We start from the raw sequence: 20,576 nt of genomic DNA, 5'->3' as shown, positions 1-20,576 counted from the left end.
ATGCCGCCCGTCCGCCGCGCCTCCCGGCCCGCAGCCGCAGCCCGGCGGGGCGGACCCGGGGCGGGCTCCGAGCGGGCCTCCGGCGGCCGCGCCCCGCGCCCGGCGTGGCGGCGCGGCCTCCTCCGCCACCCTCCCCTCCCCCTCCCGCTCCCGCCCGCGGCCGGCCGGGGCGGGGGGCCGGGCCCGGGGGCCGCGGGGGGGGGGGGGCGCGGCGCCGGGCCCGCTCGGCCGGACCCCTCCCCGGCGGCCGCGGGCGGAGCCGACCCGCCCGGGCGGGCCGCGGCGGGAGCGGGAGCGGGAGCGGGAGCGCCGCGGGCAGCGAGCTCCGCATTCGAACCTCCCTCGCAAAGACAGTCTCCGCCCCACAATGCACCGCGGCGGGCAGCCTTTGAAAAAGCGGCGCGGCTCGTTCAAGATGGCGGAGCTCGACCAGTTGCCTGACGAGAGTGAGTAGCGCCTCAAAGCGCCCCTCGCCTCCCGCCGGCCGCCCGCCCCCGGGCCGCGCCGGCCGGGATGGGCGGCCGTGCCCTCCGCCGGGCGAGCGGGCCGGCTGCCAGCGCCGCCGCGCTCCCCCGGCGCTCCCACCCTGGGGCTGCCGCCGCGTCGCCGCCTTTGTTATGGTGTCTGTGAGAGCCGCTTTCTGGGGTGGTGTGAGCGCCGGGGCCGGAAACCGGGAGCCCGGGGGCCCCGCGCGCGCGGCGGCGGCGGGGGCCGCGGCCGGGTGGGGGAGGAGCGGCCGCGGGGCCGCGGGGGCCGTCCGCGCCGCCTGCCGCGCTCGCCCGGCGCCCAGGGACGCCCGGGGGGTTATGTAAGCCGTCCCGCCGGGGCCGCGCGGGGCGGGAGCCGGGGAGGGGCGGCCGGCCCGGGGTCGCGTCCTGGCGCGGCGCCTGCCTCTGCAGGGGCTCGGGGTCCCCGTTGCCCTCCCCGCGCCCCCCCGGGGCGTCCACCCCGGGAAGCGTTTCCGTGTCACCGGGCCGGCCCCTTCCCCTGGGACCACAGGTGGCTGTGGCCCTTCTCGGGGGGCGGGGGCGGGGGGCCGGGGGGCAGCGGGCCCCGACCCCGGCCCCGGCCCGCAGACTTCCTGGTGTGCTCTGGTGCCCTCGGAGCACGGAGGGGCGGGGGTGCCTCTGCGCGGCTGCACCGCGGCGCCCCCGCTGACACCCACCCTGCCGCTGCCCGCCTTGACCCTGTGTGCCCCCCCCTCCCCCCGCCGCCTCTGACCCGCGCGCTCCCCCGCGTTGAGGAAGTGCCAGCACCAGTTCCCTAGTTTCTGCACGACTGGACTGGGGTCTTGTCATTTACAGTGTTGCGGGAAGCGTGGGAAAAGGCCGGTACTTGACTTCATTACAGAAGGGTCCTGACCCACACTATTACTCAGTTTGTGTGTGCCTCTGGGTGAAACAAACAAACAAACAAACCCAGGTCTCAATCACTGCTCAACCAACTGTGCAACCCTCGGGCAAATAGACCCTTTTAAAAGGAGAGCCCGGTAGGTACAGCCCATTCTGTCTTCTTTGTGGGGGTCCTGTATCCTTAATGTGTTACAAAGTTAAAGGTTCAAGTTACCAAACTGGTGAAAAAGGGTTTGTGTTTTAAATTTGTTCTAGACCAGAGCTACCTTCCAGTAGAATTTCCTGGTTGATGGAAATACTCTATTTTGTAACGTCCAGGAGGGTAGCCACTGGGCACCCTCAGATGTGGCTAGACTGGCCCAGGAACAGAATTTTAAGTTTTATTTTCATCGATTGACACTTAAGTGGTCACAGGTGGCTAATGGCCACTTCGTTGGACAGGGCACATCAGTAGACCATGGATGAGTTTTATAGTTTCTTGTTTGGAGAGCACAGTTGTGATTTCAGATGCTCCCAAGTAAGGGTGAACCTACTAAACAAAGTGCTTGTCATCTGAAAATCTTTGCTATCTTAAGGATAAAGATGTTTTATCACGCCTGAGAAGTCACAACCACTAGACCTCTTATTTTGATTGCTGTGGTCATTCTGTTGAGATGACCAGTGTTTTAAATGCCTTTTTTTTTTTTTTAAAGATTTTATTTATTCATGAGAGACAGAGAGAGGTACAGACATAGGCAGAGGGAGAAGCCCGCTGTGGGGAGCCTGATGGTGGAATTGATCCTGATCCCGCTACCATGACCTGAGTCAAAGGCATACACTCAACCACTGAGCCACCTAAGTGGCTTTCTTTTAACTGTCATTTGAAATATTTGCTTGTCATCGTTAAACATTTATTGAGGACTTAACTGTGGTTCTTTGTAGAGACTTGGGACTCACAGTAGGGTTCAAATTCTAGCCACACTCTCAGACCGTATAGCTGACATTTATATTTGTGACAGCTCTGCTGCATTGGGGTATATATGGGAGTACATCGTGTTTGTGTGGTGTAGGCCTTGTTTGGCTAGACCACAACTTGTAGAAAGCAGGAATTACCTTACTCTGTTGGTCACACAGTGCTACGTATCAGGTATATGTAAATACTTGATTTATACTGAATGGAAGATAGGATGAGAGGCATGCCTAATGAACCTGGAGCGGAGTCTTGGAAAGGGAAAGTGATTTCAGTTTGATACTGGAAATAGTATGTTTCTTTGCAATTTTTTTTTTGTCAAAGAGGCTAGCTACTAAACTAGCCAATAGTCGGTATAACATTATCAATAATATAAACTATCATTTGAGTGCATACTATGAACCAGATGCTATACAAAGTGTATGATACACATTTACTCATTAAATGCTTATTTCGGTTGACTACGTACTCTCACCAGCAGGATTGTGTGTACGAGGCTCCCTTCTGCCCAGACCTTTCCTCTGAGCTTCCGGACCCATATCCCTTGCTGTTTCACATCTCCTCTTAGCTGCTTCAGTGGCCCCTCAGACCTCATGGGTTCAAGACCTACATCATAATTGCACCCCTCCAGGACAGAGATATTTCCAGGGGTCCTGTCGTAATGGCTCCACTGTGTGTTCCCTGAAACCTAAAAGCTAGCTTGGCCCTTCCATGTCCCACACCGAAGCCCATACTCGCATCTTGTGACTTTGATTCTCCATGTCTCAATCTGCCTACTTCTCACCATCTCCTGCCCCAGTCCAGGTGACACTCCTGGGCACCAGTCACCATTAACCCCACACCCCGCCCCTACCCTGCAGCCTTCCTGCGGTCAGAGTGGTCCTTCCAGAATGTGTACATGTCATCCTGCTGCTTGGAACACTTTGGTAGCCACAAGAGCCTTTGGACTCTGGGCACACCCCACCTCTCCAGCTTCATTTTGTACCACTCTTCCCTCTCATCCTGTCCCTTTGGGCTAAATTTAGCCTTTTTCGTTCCCTGTACTCACCAGGCTTTCTTCTTCCTTCTTCCTTCTTTCTTCTTCTCCTCCTCCTCCCTCCTCCTCCTCCATTTCTTCTTCCTCCTTCTTTTCTTCTTCCTCCTTCTTCCTCAAGGCCTTTGCATATGCTGTTCTCATTACCTGGAATGCTCTTCCTTCCCCTCACTTGCAGTTGACGGCTACTTATCCTTCAGATCCTATTTCAGCTTCTTTAGAAAATTATTTTCTGTCCTTGACAAAGATTACATCTTATTAAAGCTGTTACAGTGGCAACTTTACGATGGTTACATGCCTAACACCTGGCTCATGCATTTCTGGTTCCATGAGTAACACCTGGCACACTTCTCTGACCCTTTTCATGACCCTCTTCCCTTGCTATCTAGTCCCTAAGCACACTGCCCTTTCCCCCTGTTCCTTGAATGTTCTAAATGTTCTATCTCGGGGCTTTTTTTTTTTTTTTTAACCTGTTATTTCTTTTGCCCAGACTCGTTGCTTTGGCCTCCTACTCCCTCAAGATGAGTCCTTTTTAGATGTTACCTTCCCAGAGAACCTTCTCTCACTACCTTGTGTAAAGCAGCCCCCACCCCCCACCCCACATCACCTCGTTTGTTTCCTTTATGACAACTGCTATGTATCATTATCACTTCACATACTGGTTTATTGTGTGTCTCCTCCCACTAGAGTCTAAGCTCTCAGCAGAGGCCTCCTCTCTGTGCCTTCAGGTAATCCCAGCCCACAGAATAGTGCTGTAGCAGTCATTCAGTGGGTACTTTGTTGTTGTTTTGATTGATCAAAGTAATGGTAGCAATATGCATGATCTAAAAATTAGTCATATGCTCTGTGCATTGTTCTCTAAGCACTTTTACATATATAACTTGTTTAATCCCCATTTTACAAATGATCAGCAGCACAGAGAAGTTAAGTAAATTGCTTAAGTAACCCAGCAAAAAGAACCAGTATTCAAACACACCTCCAATGTGTGCTCTTAACCCTTAGGCTACACTGCTTCTCAGAGAAAAGGTTGAGAGTGGTAGGTCAGAATCGCCAGGACAGAGTCTTGCCTTCATGGAGCAGGAATGGATATCCTTGGGGCTTGGACTTCTTCCTGCAGATCTCTGCTCAAATATCACCTTTCACAGAAGCTGATCAAGAGCACTTCTTAGAAAAATAGTCTTCTGTCTCCCAACTCCCCGCCCACATTCCTGTTATATCCCCCCACCCCCTCCAGCGCTCAACATCACTTGATGTATGTATTTGTCTGTCTCCCCATGTTTACATGGAATGTAAACACCATGGGAGCGGGGACTTTGGTTCTTCTGTATGCTGTCCTATACCTAGTGCCTACAGCAGGGACTGGGGGGTCCTATGGCACTACATATTCACAGGGATGAGTGGATGCTATTACTTTTTCTAAAACTAGCCATGTTTCTTTTTTTTTTAAGATTTTATTTACTTATTCATGAGAGACAGAGACAGAGAGAGAGGGAGAGACACAGGCAGAGGGAGAAGCAGGCTCCATGCAGAAGCCCGATGTGGGATTTGATCCCGGGACTCCAGGTTCACGTCCTGAGCCACCCAGGGATCTCCAAACTAACCATGTTTTTTTTGGTAGCTACGTGGATATGTGCCCTGTCCAGTAGCTGCTTCCCAGTTGTGCTGTTCTGTGTGAGGCTTTTTAGCTAGACTCTGCCCCAACAGTACTGCTTCTGCTTCTCATTAAACCAGCTTGCTGTTTGGAGACCGCTCAGGTATCCTATTACCTGGTCTCCATATCTAGGCAAGAGAGTAGAGTGAGAGCAAGGGTGGCTTTGGTGTTGATGGCTTATCTGTTCTACAGGCTTCTCATCCTCCCCTGCAGAGGGAAAGTCAGCTGAAGCTTAGGGATCGGCGTGGCATAAAAATATTTCAATGCCCAAACTGCAGTACATTCTCGTTGCTTCTCCTTTAAAGTGTTGTCCATTTGTAAGAGTTATAAATCATGCTACTTCTGGTAAACACCAAGAAGAATTAATCTGTCTTCTCTGATTGTTTTTCCCTAGTTAGTATTCTTCTTTCTTACTTTATCCCCTGGGATCATCCTTTATTTATTTTTATGTTTTATGAAATGCCATAATGGATTGGCTTCTTAGAGATATTTACACACATCCTAACTTGCCATTTAAAAATTTGTCTTTTCTCAGTGCAGGTAAATGACCAGCCTTTCAAATAACATTAAGTACAGCCTAATCTTAGATTACATTTTATCAAACATAAATGGATGTCATAGTACCTAATTTTAAAAATGAGGAATGATACGTAATAGTTTGACTATAATAAGAGAAAAAAGCGTTCTAAACAGTTTTTTTTTTTTTTTTAAGTTAAAAGAGGAAGATTTCACTCATCCAGAATTCTGTGACTAATTTTTATTTTGGAGCACGGAAAGGGTTTTTTTTTCCTGTTAATTTTTTTGATGTTGTTGAGCTATAATTGATATTTAATGTTGTATTCGTTTTAGGTGTACAACATACTGATTTGATATATGTGAAAGGATTGCCTCACCTGGGTTAGTTAACACCCATCACCACACTTGGTTACAAATTTTTTTCTTATGGTGAGCACTTTTAAGATCATTCTTAGCACCTTTCATGTCTACAATACAGTATTGTTAACTGTGATCGCTGTGCTGTACATTACATCTCCAGGATTGATTTATCTTGTAATCAGAAGTTTGTACCTTTCGACTGTTTTTACCCATTTTGCCCACACCCCCAGCCCCCACCTCTGGCAACCACCAGTCTGTTCTCTGTATCTAGGAGTTCAGGTTTTGGGTTTTTTTTTTTAAGATGCCAAATGTAAGTGAGAGAGATCATCCTTTATTATTTTTCGAATGACTTGGAATTTGCAATATCCAAATCCAATTCTGAGATTTTAATTTAGTGCTCTCCCAGTCTCATAAAAATGTATTTCCCTGTGGTTTCTCCTGCTTCCCTTCACCCATAGATCCCATCCTTTATTCACACCAGACCCTGTATCCCAGTGTGTCTTCAGAGTGGGCCTGAAGGTTACCTTCAACAGAACCCCCAAGCACCTTTATTAACAATACAGATTCTGCTTGCATGAGGAGCTTCCTGCTTATTTTAACGTACACTAAGGGTTGTTTTCACCTGTGAACCCCTCCATTGGTATTCTAACCCCTCTTGGCTCTTCTGAAATCCCTTTTCCAGCTTGGGTCTTGAAAGGTTGCACACACCTGCATTCTAGAGTTTCCGAGGCACTTGTTGCTTGATAACAACAGCGCCCCTGGATGATTTTCGTTTGCTCTTCTCTCCACTCTATTACCGCTTCTGATCTTTGCTTCAGTAAATGTCAGTTCCTGTCTCTTCTTCTCCAGCACCAGAACATTTCTGGATCCAAATCTCTCCAGCTCTTCTTACCTTATCAGACTTCTGGCTGATAGCTTGAATGGCCCACTGGTTATTTCTATTTGCACATCCATCCCACCTTCACTCCAGCCTTAGCACTACTAAAAAATCGATGGGTCACTCTCACCCTGTAGCCCAAGTTCTTTTTCTCTCACATTAATTATGAAATAATATTGATTTGTTTTAATTGCAGGCTCTTCAGCAAAGGCCCTTGTCAGTTTAAAAGGTAAGATCATAGCACGACTCTGTAGGTATGGCATAAGCTAGAAATTTAATTCATTAAATTGATTTGGATATAGTGTTTCTCTTTACTGTCAAAGTTAGCATTCATTATAGCTTTTAAGTATTGGTTTTCACTGATGATAATTTTAAATTCATGGGATGTTTTAGAAGAATTGGTCCTTGGTTGTTGGAAATTATTAAGAAATTTATTTCGCTGAGAAATACTGATTAAAAAAACTTTTTTCTTTTTAAAATTTTTTATTTTTTTAAAAGATTTTATTTATTTGATAGAAGGAGAGATAGTGTGAGCAGAGGGAGGAGGGGCAGGCAGAGGGTGAGGGAGAAACAGGATCCTCACCAAGTGTAGAGCTCAATGTGGGACTCAATCCCAACCCCGGGACCACTACCTGAGCCAAAGGCAGACACCCAACTAACTGAGCCACCAAGTCCCTCTTTTTAAAAATTTTTAAAGTAAGTTCTTGCCCAGTGTGGGGCTTGAACTCATGACCCAGAGATCAAGAGTCGCACATTATACCAACTGAGCCAGCCAGGCACCCCAAGAACTTTTTTTTTTTTTTAAATTTTATTTTTAAGTAATCTCCACACTGAATATGGGGCTTGAACTTATCACTTCTTATCAAGAGTCACACACTCCCATGTGCCAGCCAGATGCTCCAAACCCCAGGAACTATTTATTTTTATTTTTTTTGAAGGTTTTTATTTTATTTGATGGAGAGAGCCAGAGAGCACGAATTAGGGGAACGGGAGAGGGAAAAGCAGGGAGCCTGATGCAGGGCTTGATCCCAGGATCCTCCGATCATGGCCTGAGCCAAAGGCAGCCACTCAACCAACTGAGCCACCCAGGTGCTCCTCACCAGGAACTTTTTTGTTAAACATTGCAGATATCTTACTAGAGTAAAAGCATTTATTGAACAGCTGTGCTCAGCTGTATTTTTGTTTGAGTTTATTATTATTATTTTTTAGAAATTCTGCTTTCTAAGTAATGATGCAAGTCTCTTGAAATAAAAGAATGTTAGTATTTTTCTTTATCTGAGAGCAGAGTTATACATATGCCTTGGTCTTGTTCTTTCTTTCTGGAAGTACTTTAGACCAACCTTCTTACTGTGGTTTGTTTTGAATTTTTGCTTGGGCAGGGTTCTACTGAGTAAGTAAATCTGGAAGCAAACTGTGCTCAAAAGTTCACTAATACTTTTAGTTTTTAAAGCTACTATGTTGTGCTTTGGACTGGTGATTTATCAAATCAATTCCTGGCTTGAGAACACCTACCTTCCAGAACTACCCTAATTTATTTGCCTAGCTGGATCAGTCCTGGTCCATCTCTTTTCTTTTGTACTTAAAAGGTACATCTGAAAAAGTATTTCATTATTCTTTTCCTCTCAATATCAAAACCATTTTTCTTTTTAAACAATAAATATATAAGTGAATATTTCTTACAGAAAAAAATTAGTAAATGCTGATGAACAGCTAGAAGAAATGAAAATAACTATCTTGTGTGTCTTCATCCTGGCTTTCTGTGACTTTCTCTACATAAACATATCCTTTTTATAAAAATTAAACTCACTGTTCTGTATTTTCATAATATGTCTAATCAATTACTTGATTGGAATTTTTTCTGGTTGCATACAATTCTGAAGACATTTCTTTGAATCAAGGAAAACAGAAACACCCACACATTTTATTTTTGTATATCCATGGTTTCACTTACTAAAGCAGGAAACATTTAGAAATATACTCTAAATTCAAGGTTAGAAGCTTTTTTCCATTTTTCCACTGCCCAGTTTTCAATCAGATTGTACTTAAGCTTCCTAGCAAATTAGAATAAAGAAATTACTAAAAATACAAAGAAGGAAACCACACACACTTTCTTTCTTTCTTCATTCATTCATTCATTCATTCATGAGAGAGACACAGAGAAAAGCAGGCTCCTCACAGGGAGCCTGATGTGGGACTCGATTCCCAAACCGGGATCACACACACTGCTCAGCCACTAAGCCACCCAGGTGTCCCCCACACATATGAGCCCCACTTTAATATGAGAATGTAATACTTTCACGATGCAGCGCCTTGTCAAATTATGTAGAGTTTGACCAAAAAAAAAAAAAAAAAATTTTTTTTCATTTGCAATAAACCAAAATTACTGTGGTTAGTGTATTTTTTCCATATTGGTAAATATTTCATATATATTGCTATTAATAGAAGGCAGTGTTAATTGTATAAAATCCTTTGACCTAAACTTAAATCTTACTAGTAGTAATTACTTATATTACAGAGGGAAGCTTATCTAACACATGGAATGAAAAGTACAGTTCTTTACAAAAAACACCTGTTTGGAAAGGCAGGAATACGGGCTCTGCCGTGGAAATGGTAAGGAATTAATTTTTCTTACTCTTTAGAATATGATAACTAAATTGTTTGTATTTATTGTCATGTGCACAGTTCTTATATGACAGTAATAGTTTTCCAAGGTTCTCCCCAAACCCAAGTGTTTGAGTTTTTTTTGCGTTTGAGTCTTTAAGTGCCATTGAGTGTAGCATATGAGATCAAACTTAGATAAATGGTCTGTAGCCTTTGATAATCTGGTCATCGGTAAGCTTTTGTTAAGTAATTGCAATTCTTTAAATAGGCAGGGCAAAAAACTCTAACAACCCCAAATAGTACTTTATTTAGAATATAAAAAAATTTCACATGATTCTGGTCCCTGCAAAAAGATGTATAAATAAGTGTAAGATAACAAAATCCCATGAAGATCAAGGATAATTACATGTAGGGTAGAAGGGTAAAGAGACTTCTTTTGGGGCTATGGAGTATTAAAGCTCTCAGTGGGTTTAATTTCAAGAGTCAGGACCTCTGGCTTTGACCCAGTTGGATGCTTCTTGTATGTTGCTAGTCCTCTGTAACCTACCTCCCTTCCGACTGGGCATGCAAGTCTGTCTGAAGTTCTGGCAGAAGAATTTGAAACAGGATGTTGGTATGATTGGGATATTATTTCTATTGTTCTTCTGCCTTTATGAGGCCTCTGAACCTAGAATGGGTGGTAAAATTGTTCATATTACAGAGCCTTAAGTGTATGATGTCCTTTGGGTATTTCAGCAAGTTAGTTCTAGTTCTGCAATCTAGTGTAGTCTATACTCACCAAATACCTGTTACAGGTACCTTGTACTTTTATTCACAGATGGAAATTCGTTAACGAATTTTGACAGTGTATATAGTGTGTTATTATACATTGAGATTGACTCTCTAGAGTGATTAGTAACTTTGTCCAGCTCAGGGCCTATGCAGCAGACACAGCATGCAATATACCCAGCTGCTTTTAATCCAAGCACTAGCATAATGAGAACTGGAATTTCCAGAACTTGTTTTCCTCTTGTCACCATTCAAGGCTGCTAAGGATACTTGGGTTCCAGTTTTAATTGTCAGCTAGGTGTTTCATTTAGTCATCAGCTAGATGTTTCAATTGTAAACAAATTACATACATATGTACTACTTTGTAAATCTAAGATTATTTGTATTCAACATGGTATACTTTGTATTACCCATACTTATCCTTCCAGGCTGCTGATAGTCCAGCCTTAGCTCTATCTCCCAAGTGGAGAAATGTATTTTGGAATAAAAATGGGGAGTGCTCAGTCTTTTTATTAAATCAACAAATTTCTGTCATAGCCTTTCAGAAATTCAAAGCGAAGTCGACTCTTTTCTGATGAAGATGACAGACAAATAAATACAAGGTCACCCAAAAGAAACCAGAGGGTTGCGATGGTCCCACAGGTATGTGTGTCACTAGCGTTTGGTTCCATGTGAAAGGAAGTGAGCAGTTGCTCAGCATAATAAAATTTATGTTTTAGTGTTCTATTATATGTTGAGTAACAAGCTATTTTTCTTAAATCGTGCTCCAACTCGGCTCCTATGTTCGTCACCTAGAAAGGCCATTATTTTATTGATGGACTTTTTCCAGGAGTAGAAAGCCAATTCTCAGTCTTACAAATGCACAGTTTTAAGCATGGAGAGGAGAGATGGATTTGGCAATAGGGAATCAGTTTGGAGTTTTTCATGGAAATGAGAGGGTGAATAACATTTTACTTTATCGCTGAGGAAAGTATGTTGAAGACTTCCTTCTCCAAAAGAGGAAACTATAGCACAAGATCGCATCATAGTTTTCATTTTTGGCACTCTTTTTTTTAGTAAGAGATTAATTTATTTGATTTCCTCTCCTCATTATTGTTATTTTTTAAAGATCTCATCTAATTATTAGAGAGAGAGAGAGAGAGAGAGAGAGCAAGCACAAGCAGGGGGAATGGCAGGCAGAGGGAGAGGGAGGAACAGACTCCGCTGAGCAGGGAGCCTGATGCTGGGCTCCATCCCAGGACCCTGGGATCATGACCTGAGCCGAAGGCAGAGACTTAACAGTTTGAGCACCCAATTTTTTCTCTTTAGTTTTGTTTTTTTTTAACTTTTTAAAAAATTGAAGTATAATTAACACACAGTGTTACATTAGTTTCAGGTGTACAGTACAGTGATTCAGCAATTTATACTTTACTCAGTTTCATCATGATAAGTGTACTCTTTTTTCTTTTTTTTAAGATTTATTTATTCATTTATAGAGAAAGAGAGCAGGGTGGGGAGGGGCAGAGGGAGAGAGAATGTCAAGCTGGCTCTGAGCTGAGCACAGAGCCCGATGTGGGGCTCGATCTCGCGACCCCAAGATCATAACCTGAGCCAAAAGCAAGAGTTGGATTTTTTTTTTTTTTTTAAGAGTTGGACTCTTAACTGACTGCATGGCTCAGGCGCTCAATAAGTGTACTCTTAATTCCGTTCATGTAGCTCACCCACCCATCATCCCTCTGGTAACCACCAGTTCTCTATATTCAAGAGTCTGGGGTTTTTTTGTTTGTCTCTTTTTTATTGTTGTTTTGTTTTGTTTTGTTTCTTAAAATCCACGTATGAGTGAAATCATATGTTATTTATCTTTCTCTGACTTCATTTAGCATTATATTCTGTATATGTCTGTCCATGTTGTTGCAAATGGCAACATTTCATTCTTTTTTTATGGCTGAGTAGTTTTCCTGTGTGTGTGTGTGTGTGTGTGTGTGTGCGTGTACTACCTCTTCTTTATCCATTCCTCTATGGAGGGACACTTGGGCTGCTTCCATATTTTGTCTATTGTATGTAATGCTGCAGTTAACATAGGAACCTATCTTTTCGAATTAGTTTTTTTTTTTTTTAAAGATTTTATTTATTTATTCATGAGAGAAACAGAGAGAGAGAGAGAGGCAGAGACACAGATAGAGGGAGAAGCAGATCCCATGCAGGGAGCCCAACGGTGGGACTCAGTCCCGGGTGTCCAGGATCATACCCTGGGCTGAAGGCGGTACTAAACTGCTGAGCCACCCAGGGATCCCTGAATTAGTATTTTTATTATCTTTGGGTAAATACCCAGTTGTGGGATTATTGAATCATAAGGTAGTTCTATATTTTTTTAAATTTTTTTTTGAGCAACCTCCATACTATTCTCCAGAGTCGCTGCACCAGTTTGTATTCCTAGCAACAGTGCACATGTGTCTGTAAGCTACCCAGGCACCCTGTAATTTAAAAAAGTTTTTTAAACAAATTTATTTATTTTAGAGAGTGCAGAGAGGTGGGAGGAGGGATAGAGGAAGAGGAAGAGTCTTAAGCAGACTTCACACTGAGTGCAGAGCCGAAATTGGGGATTAGTCTCGTGACCCTGAGATCACAACCTAAGTTGAAACCAACAGTGATGCCCAACCGATGTACTACCTAGGTGCCCCCCTTTTTAAAAATTTTTGAAAAGAATTTATTTATTTTAGAGAGAGACTTGTATAAGTTCTTTATATATTTTGGGTATTTTTTTTTTTAAGATTTTATTTATTTATTCATGAAAGACAGACACAGAGAGGAATAGACACAGGCAGAGGGAGAAGCAGGCTCCATGCAGGGAGCCCGACGTGGGACTCGATCCTGGGTCTTCAGGATCAGGCCCTGGGCGGAAGGTGGCGCTAAACTGCTGAGCCACCTGGGCTGCCCTTATTTTGGGTATTTACCCCTTTTTGGCATCTTTAAAAAATAATAGTGGACATGTGAGAATCAAAGAGAAGAATAAAAATTATGTAAGGAAAATACTATTTTTAAAAATAATGTAATTTTTCTCTTGTCAAATTTATAATCTCTGATGTAATTATTGCCTTCTTCCCTTTCTTCTTTTTTTTTTTTTAAGATTTTATTTATTTATGACACACACATGCAGAGAGAGAGAGGCAGAGACACGGCAGAGGGAGAAACAGGCTCCATGTAGGGAGCCTGACATGGGACTCGATCCCAGGTCTCCAGGATCACGCCCTGTGCTAAAGGCAGTGCTAAACCGCTGAGCCACCCAGGACGCCCACTTTCTTCCCTTTCATTTGTTTCTAAAAGTGGTATAAAATTATCCAGTAGGAGGGATCATAGTAGGGGTGATTTTTCTCTATCAAGGACTGGGCACCAAATAAATTAAAGGCATGACCAGCAATATTTAACAACAACAGTTAAATGAATAACACTTATTTCTGTATTGACTTTAGAAGAGCTATGTTATTAGAATAATTTAGATGCCTTAACTTTGTTTAGATTTTAAAAAGTTGGGATCCCTGGGTGGCGCAGCGGTTTGGCGCCTGCCTTTGGCCCAGGGCGCGATCCTGGAGACCCGGGATCGAATCCCACATCGGGCTCCCGGTGCATGGAGCCTGCTTCTCCCTCTGCCTGTGTCTCTGCCTCTCTCTCTTTCTCTCTGTATGACTATCATAAATAAATAAAATTAAAAAAAAAAAAAAAAGATTTTAAAAAGTTTCAAATACGTGATTTTTTTTAAAGATTTTTTTCCTCTCTATTTATTAGGAAAATTTTCAAACTGACAGAAGATGGGTCTTTATGACTCTGAAACCATCTTGCCCCATCTCTGTGCACTCTCCTTCCCCCAGGTACATCATTCCTTCCAGAGGTAGTTTACAGAGTGCTTTCTACTTCTGAGTCACACAGAGCAGACATAAGTAAGACAAACATGATACGAGACTGCTTCAGATATGTGAGAAGGTTTTATATCCTGTGAGTTTTCTCTTTTCTTGTAACTTTCCTATTTCTATCCACTTTGATTTATAGGTGTGGCTTGTTCCCTTCCCCTTCTGATCTGAATCTGTTCATTTGTGGGTTTCTTTAAGGAGCCCTGTCTGGAACTAACTAGTTGTAAAAACCAAATTTGACTGAGTACTTAGTGTGTACCAGGCTCTGTTTTAAGCCCTGCATATACATGGCTTTGATTTAGTCTTCAACAACCCTGATGACCTAGGCTACTGCCTTATTTCCCGTTTTTCAGCTGAGGAAACAGACATGGTGAAGTATCCTGCTCCCGATCCCAAAGATTGCAAGCAAAGGCTAAGTGGCGAATGGCCGGCAGCCTGTCTCCAGGGCCTCCTTTTTTGTGTTGTCCTAATAGCTTTATTTTTATTTATTAATTTTCAAGATTTATTTATTTATTTTAGAGCAAGCGAGCAGGGGGAGGGGTAGAGGCAGAGGGAAAGGGGAAACAGACTCCTTGCTAGCTCGGAGCCTGATGGGGGCCTCGATCTCCCCACCCTGAGATCTTGACCCCAGCCGAAACCAAGAGTCACATGCCCAACCCACCCAGCCAATCAGGCGTCCCCTAACAGCTTTATTGAGATAGGATTCACATACCATACGTTTCAACCATTTAAAGCATACTATTCAGTGGTTTTGTAAGTTTGTAAGCAATTTTAGGACATTTTCATCACCCCCCAGAAAACCCTGTACCAGTGACTCTGTTTTCTCTCTGTTAAAACTACCCTACAAAGGGCAGCCTGGGTGGCTCAGTGGTTTGGCGCCTGCCTTCAGCCCAGGGTGTGATCCTGGAGACCCGGGATCGAGTCCCACATCCGGCTCCCTGCATGGAGCTGCTTCTCCCTCTGCCTGTGTTTCTGCCTCTCTCTCTCTGTCACTCATGAATAAAAAACAAACAAACAAACAAACAAACAACTACCCTACAAGGGTGGTTGCTACAGCTGGGATATTTACATTTAAACTTTGGAAGATGCTACTAAATGTTCATGGAAGTTGTAGTAATTGATACTTCCACTAACAGGGGATCTTTAATGGTTTTATAGCCAGGGAGTCACCAATACCTTATTTAAATAAAATCTGGGTCAATAACTCAATAGAAAAATGACACTATTTCTGATAATAGTGTTTTATGATAATTTGGTTATTTGGTTGTTATTCTAAACCACTCCTAGAATACAGAAAAAAAATTTTTTTAAGATTTTATTTATTTATTCATGAGAGACACAAAGAGAGAGAGAGAGAGAGAGAGAGAGAGAGGCAGAGACACAGGCAGAGGGAGAAGCAGGCTCCATGCATGAAGCCCGATGTGGGGCTCAATCCTGGGACTCCGGGATCACACCCTGAGCCAAAGGCAGACACTCAACTGCTGAGCCACCCAGGTGTCCCACAAAAAAATTTTTTTACATTAAAAAGTTAATTTTTCAAAGTAGAGTATGCTATCCTGAATTGGATTCTGGGACAGAAAAAGCACATTAACACATTAATGGAAAAACTGAAGAAATCTACATAAGATCTGTAGTTTAGTTGATAGTATCGTACAGTGTTAGTTTCTTAATTTTGACACACCATGTTTATGTAAGATGTTCACGCTAGGGAAAGCTGGGTGGAAGGCATATTAGAACTCAGTACTATCTTTGCCACTTTCCTATAAATTTACAATTTTTCCAAAGCTAAAGGCTTTTGATAATAAAAAATTATTTACCTATACTAATTCTCCAGATCTACATCATTAACTGGTAACCACTGGAATTAGTTTGATTAGGCTTTTGATCTTTTTTTTTTTTTTTAAGATTTTATTTATTTATTCATGAGAGACATAGAGAGAGAGAGGGGCAGAGACACAGGCAGAGGGAGAAGCAGGCCCCATGCAAGGAGCCCGACACGGGACTCAATCCCGGGACTCCAGGATCACGCCCTGGGCCGAAGGTGGCGCTAAAATGCTGAGTCACCTGGGCTGCCCAGCCTTTTAGATCTTTATAGACCTTTCTTAAAAGTTTATATGTGTGTTCATAGAAAATACATGGTAGTTTTTTTTTCATGGTAGTTTTTAATGTTTGTAGTTTTAAAATTATAATATTTTCATGATCATATACCATGCATCATTCTGTAATTCAGTTTTTCATTTAAAAATCTGGTTTTGAGATTTGGCTGTGCTGATTGATTTAGTTTGATAACAGATAGGCAGACTTCAATCTTTTGTTTCTTTTTCCTGTTATATATTATGCAGTCTTATGATACCGTAGTTTATACATTCTTCTATTTATGGGCATTTAAATGGTTTCTAAGGTTTTACTATTACAGACAGTGTTATAGCGAATACCCCAACCAAGCATGTTTGTATAAATTTGCAAGTGTTTTTTCAAGGATAGATGCCTGAAATGTGGAATTGCTGGATCATAGGATATGCACATTTAAACAGTCTGAAGTAGTACTAAATTATTCTCCAAGGACATTGTACTGGTTTATACTTTCTACCAACAATATATCATAGTACCTGTTTCCCCAAATGCTTGCCAGCTCAGTATATAAACAAACATCTGAGTTGTTGCCGATCTGATAATAGCATCTCCCTGATTCTAGGTGGCATTTCATCTATGAGTGATGTTGAGGTACTTTTCACATGTTTATTTTTTTTTTGAGATTTTTTTATTTTTTATTTTTTATTTACTCATGACAGACACAGAGAGAGAGAGAGAGAGAGAGAGAGAAGCAGACACAGGCAGAGGGAGAAGCAGGCTCCATGCAGGGAGCCGGATATGGAACTCGATCCTGGGTCTCCAGGATCACACCCCAGGCTGAAGGCAGCGCTAAACCGCTGAGCCACCGGGGCTGCCCTTCACATATGTTTAAAACAATTTCTTGGGATGCCTGGGTGGCTCAGTGGTTAAGTGCCTGCCTTCAGCCCAGGGCCTGATCCTGGGGGCCCGGGATTGAGTCCCACATTGGGCTCCCTGCATGGAGCCTGCCTCTCTCTCTGTGTCTCTTATGAGTAAATAAATAGAAGTCTTTAAAAAAAAAATTCTTTCCCATAAACTGTTTGTCTTTTGTCCCTATTTTCTAATTCGTTTGCAAGAATTTTGTATATATTAATATTAGCCCTTTGGCTGTTTATATTGGTTGTAATTTTCTTTTTCAGTTTGTAGCTTGTCTTTTGACTTTTTAAATTTTTTTACAGACATGCAGGATTGAAAAAAAAATGTAAAGGTCAAATATAACTGTGTTTTCCTTCGTGACTTTCTGGGTTTATACTTAGAAAGATTTTCTCTGGTCTAAAATTATATCTTTTGGGCAGCCCGGGTGGTTCAGTGGTTCAGTGCCACCTTCAGCCCAGGGCCTGATCCTGGGGGCCCGGGATCGAGTCCCGTGTTGGGCTCCCTGCATGGAGCCTGCTTCTCCCTCTGCCTGTTTCTCTGCCTCTGTGTGTGTGTGTGTGTGTGTGTGTGTCTGTCATGAATAAATAAATAAAATCTTTAAAAAAATAAAATTATACCTTTTAAATTCACTCATTTATATCATTTTTTATTAATGCTTAAATTTTCAATCCATCTGGATTTATTTTGGAGTAAAAGATGAAGTAAATCTGCAACCTTGTTTTTTTCCCAGAGGACTACTTAGTTGTGCTAATAACACTGAGGAAGTAATCCATCTGCATCACAGCTAAATTCCTTTATATATTTGGGATTATTTCTGGTCTTTGTATTTATCTGTATCTAGTATGTCTCTGTATGTGCTAGTGTCAGATTGTCTTAATGTGGCTTTATGTAGTGTTAATATCTGGTGAGTCATTATTACATATCCTTTTTTAGGATACTTTCTCCGTAGGAAGACTTTCGAATCAACTTGACTAGGAAAAAAATCCTGTTGGGATTTTTCTTGGTATTGCACTGATATTATGAATTAATTTATGCTATGTGACATATTTGTAGCATTGAAATTCTCTGTCCAAGAACTGGTTTTAATTTCACTTATTTTTTTTTTAAGATTTTATTTATTTATTCATGAGAGACACAGAGAGGCAGAGACAGAGGCAGAGCGAGAAGCAGGGAGCCCCATGTGGGGCTCAGTCCAAGGACCCTGGAATCATGACCTGAGCCAAAGGCAGACACTCAACCACTGAGCCACCCAGGCAACCTGAGAGTAGAAATTCTTAATTTTAATGAAGTCCATATTTTCTTTTATGGATCAAGCTTTTGTGTGCTTTAGCTAAGAAATCTATGCCTAACTCAAGGTCACAAAGATTTTTATATGTTTTCTTCTAGCAGAGTGGTGTTTTTATTATTTATTTATTTATTTATTTATTTATTTATTTATTTATTTATTTATTTTTAAAGATTTTTATTTATTCATGGAGAGACACACAGAGAGAGGCAGAGACACAGGCACAGGGAGAGGCAGGTTCACCAGAGGGAGCCTGTTGTGGGACTCGATCCCAGGACCTTGGGATCATGACCTCAGCCAAAGGCAGACACTCAACCACTGAGCCACCCAGGCGCCCCAGAGTGGTGTTTTAAAATCAAATCACACCACTACCTTGCTTAAAACTGTCCAAGGAGGGCAGCCCGGATGGCTCAGCGGTTTAGCGCCGCCTTCAGCCCAGGGCATGATCCTGGAGACCCGGGATCGAGTCCCACGTCGGGCTCCCGGCGTGGAACCTGCTTCTCCCTCTGCCTGTGTCTCTGCCTCTTCTCTGTGTCTCTCATGAATAAATAAATACAATCTTTAAAAAAAAAAAAAAAAACTATACAAGGATGGATGCCTGTGTGGGTCAGTGGTTGAACGTCTGCCTTTGGCTCAGGGCATGATTTTGGAGTCCCGGGATTGAGTCCCACATCAGGCTCCTTGCATGGAGCCTGCTTCTCCCTCTGCCTTTCTCTCTGTCTCTCATGAATAAATAAATAAAATTAAAAAAAAAAAAACTGTCTAAGGATTTTCCCTCATATTTAGAATAAAAATCTAAACCCCTATTGCTGATCTACAAATACAAAGCCCACCCAAGCATCCCCTAGTTCCACTTATTCAAGCCTCAGTGTCCCTCTGTAGACTAAAATATTTTTCCATGTTGATCTTGCACATTTGTTTAGTGTATTCCTGGGTGTTTAATACTTTTGTGCTTGTCATTTTTGCTTTCATAAACAGGATATATCTTCTGCTTTTTTTTTTTGAAAGTTTTTATTTATCATGAGAGACACAGAAAGAGAGAGGCAGAGACACAGGCAGAGGGAGAAACAGGCTCCATGTAGGGAGCCCGATGCGGGACCTGATCCTGGGACCCCAGGGTCACTCCCTGAGCTGACGGCAGACGCCCAACCACTGAGCTACCCAGGCATCCCTTCATCTGTTTTATTATCTAACTAATTCTCCCTTATATAGAGAAAAATAATGATTTTTTTTAAGATACTGATTTTTTTTTAAGATTTATTTATTTATTCATTTATGATAGACATAGAGAGAGGCAGAGACACAAGCAGAGGGAGAAGCAGGCTTCATGCCGGGAGCCCGATGCGGGACTCGATCCCGGGTCTCCAGGATCACACCCTGGGCCAAAGTCAGGCGCCAAACCACTGAGCCACCCAGGGATCTCCCTAAGATACTGATTTTTATATGTCAGCCTTGTATTTGCCCACTTTATTAAATTCTCTTACTATTTTAAATGATTATAGTTGTTTTCTTGAGTTTTCTAGGACAGTCTTATCACTTGCAAATAATGGCTTTTATCTTCTCCTTTACAATTATTAGTTAAAAAATAGTAGTGATTGTCAACATCTTCTTCCTCTAATGACAGTGTTTTGGATCATAACCTGAGACAAAGGCAGAAGCTTCACTGACTAAGCCACCCAGGCGCCTCTGTCTTTCGTATCTTAACATTGAATGTGATCATGACTTTTGGATTGGAATGAGGAGAAATAAGTTTTACAGGTTAAGAAAGTATCCATCTGTTTTTGTTTTCTTGGTCAGTAGAGCTAAAAGCCTTGTCAGTTTTGTTGACCTTTTTTTTTTTGTTGTTGACCTTTTTGAAGAACTTTTGGGGGTGCTTGGGTGGTGGGCGTGAGGTGTCTGCATTTGGCTTAGGTCATGATCTCAGAGTCCTGGGACTGAGTCCCGCATCAGGCTCCCTCTTCAGCCTGAAGTCTGCTTCTTCCTCTGCCCTCCCCCCCCCCCCCCCCCCCCCCCCGCCTCATGCACTTTCTCTCTCTCTCTCTCTCAAATAAATACATTAATTATCTTTTTAAAAAATAAAGAAATTGAGACAACATTGACATAACATTGTATGTTTCAGGTACACAACAGATTTGATATTTGTGTATGTGGTGAAATGATCACTACGTTAACATCTGTCAGCACAGTTACAATTTTTTTTCTTGTGATAAGAACTTTTAAAATCTATTCTGTTAGTGACTTTTAACTATGTAATATATACTATAGTCACCATGCTGTACATTACATCTCCCTAACCTACTGATTTTATTTTA

General features: G+C 42.5%; 1 protein-coding gene across 2 annotated transcripts in view; it reads left to right on the top strand.

Moving 5' to 3' along the window:
• Positions 1-286: 286 nt before the first annotated feature.
• LIN9 (lin-9 DREAM MuvB core complex component) overlaps positions 287-20,576 on the top strand; it is an 80,934-nt gene continuing 60,644 nt past the window's right edge. Inside the window, exons 1-4 of one of the 2 annotated variants that reach the window (XM_072732702.1) lie at positions 287-446; positions 6,935-6,967; positions 9,254-9,348; positions 10,645-10,749. In XM_072732702.1, the coding sequence (XP_072588803.1) occupies positions 368-446; positions 6,935-6,967; positions 9,254-9,348; positions 10,645-10,749 (312 nt within the window). In that variant the 5' untranslated portion in view covers positions 287-367. Of the gene's footprint in view, positions 447-5,834; positions 5,931-6,934; positions 6,968-9,253; positions 9,349-10,644; positions 10,750-20,576 lie in introns of those variants that run through there. The other variant, XM_026003444.2, reaches the window with a different exon arrangement.

Source organism: Vulpes vulpes, chromosome 13 (assembly GCF_048418805.1).
Source record: "Vulpes vulpes isolate BD-2025 chromosome 13, VulVul3, whole genome shotgun sequence".
In the NCBI taxonomy this organism is placed as follows: domain Eukaryota; kingdom Metazoa; phylum Chordata; class Mammalia; order Carnivora; family Canidae; genus Vulpes; species Vulpes vulpes.
The sequence above is the reverse complement of the archived record's forward strand: the minus strand, read 5'-3'. Positions and strand labels throughout refer to the sequence as shown.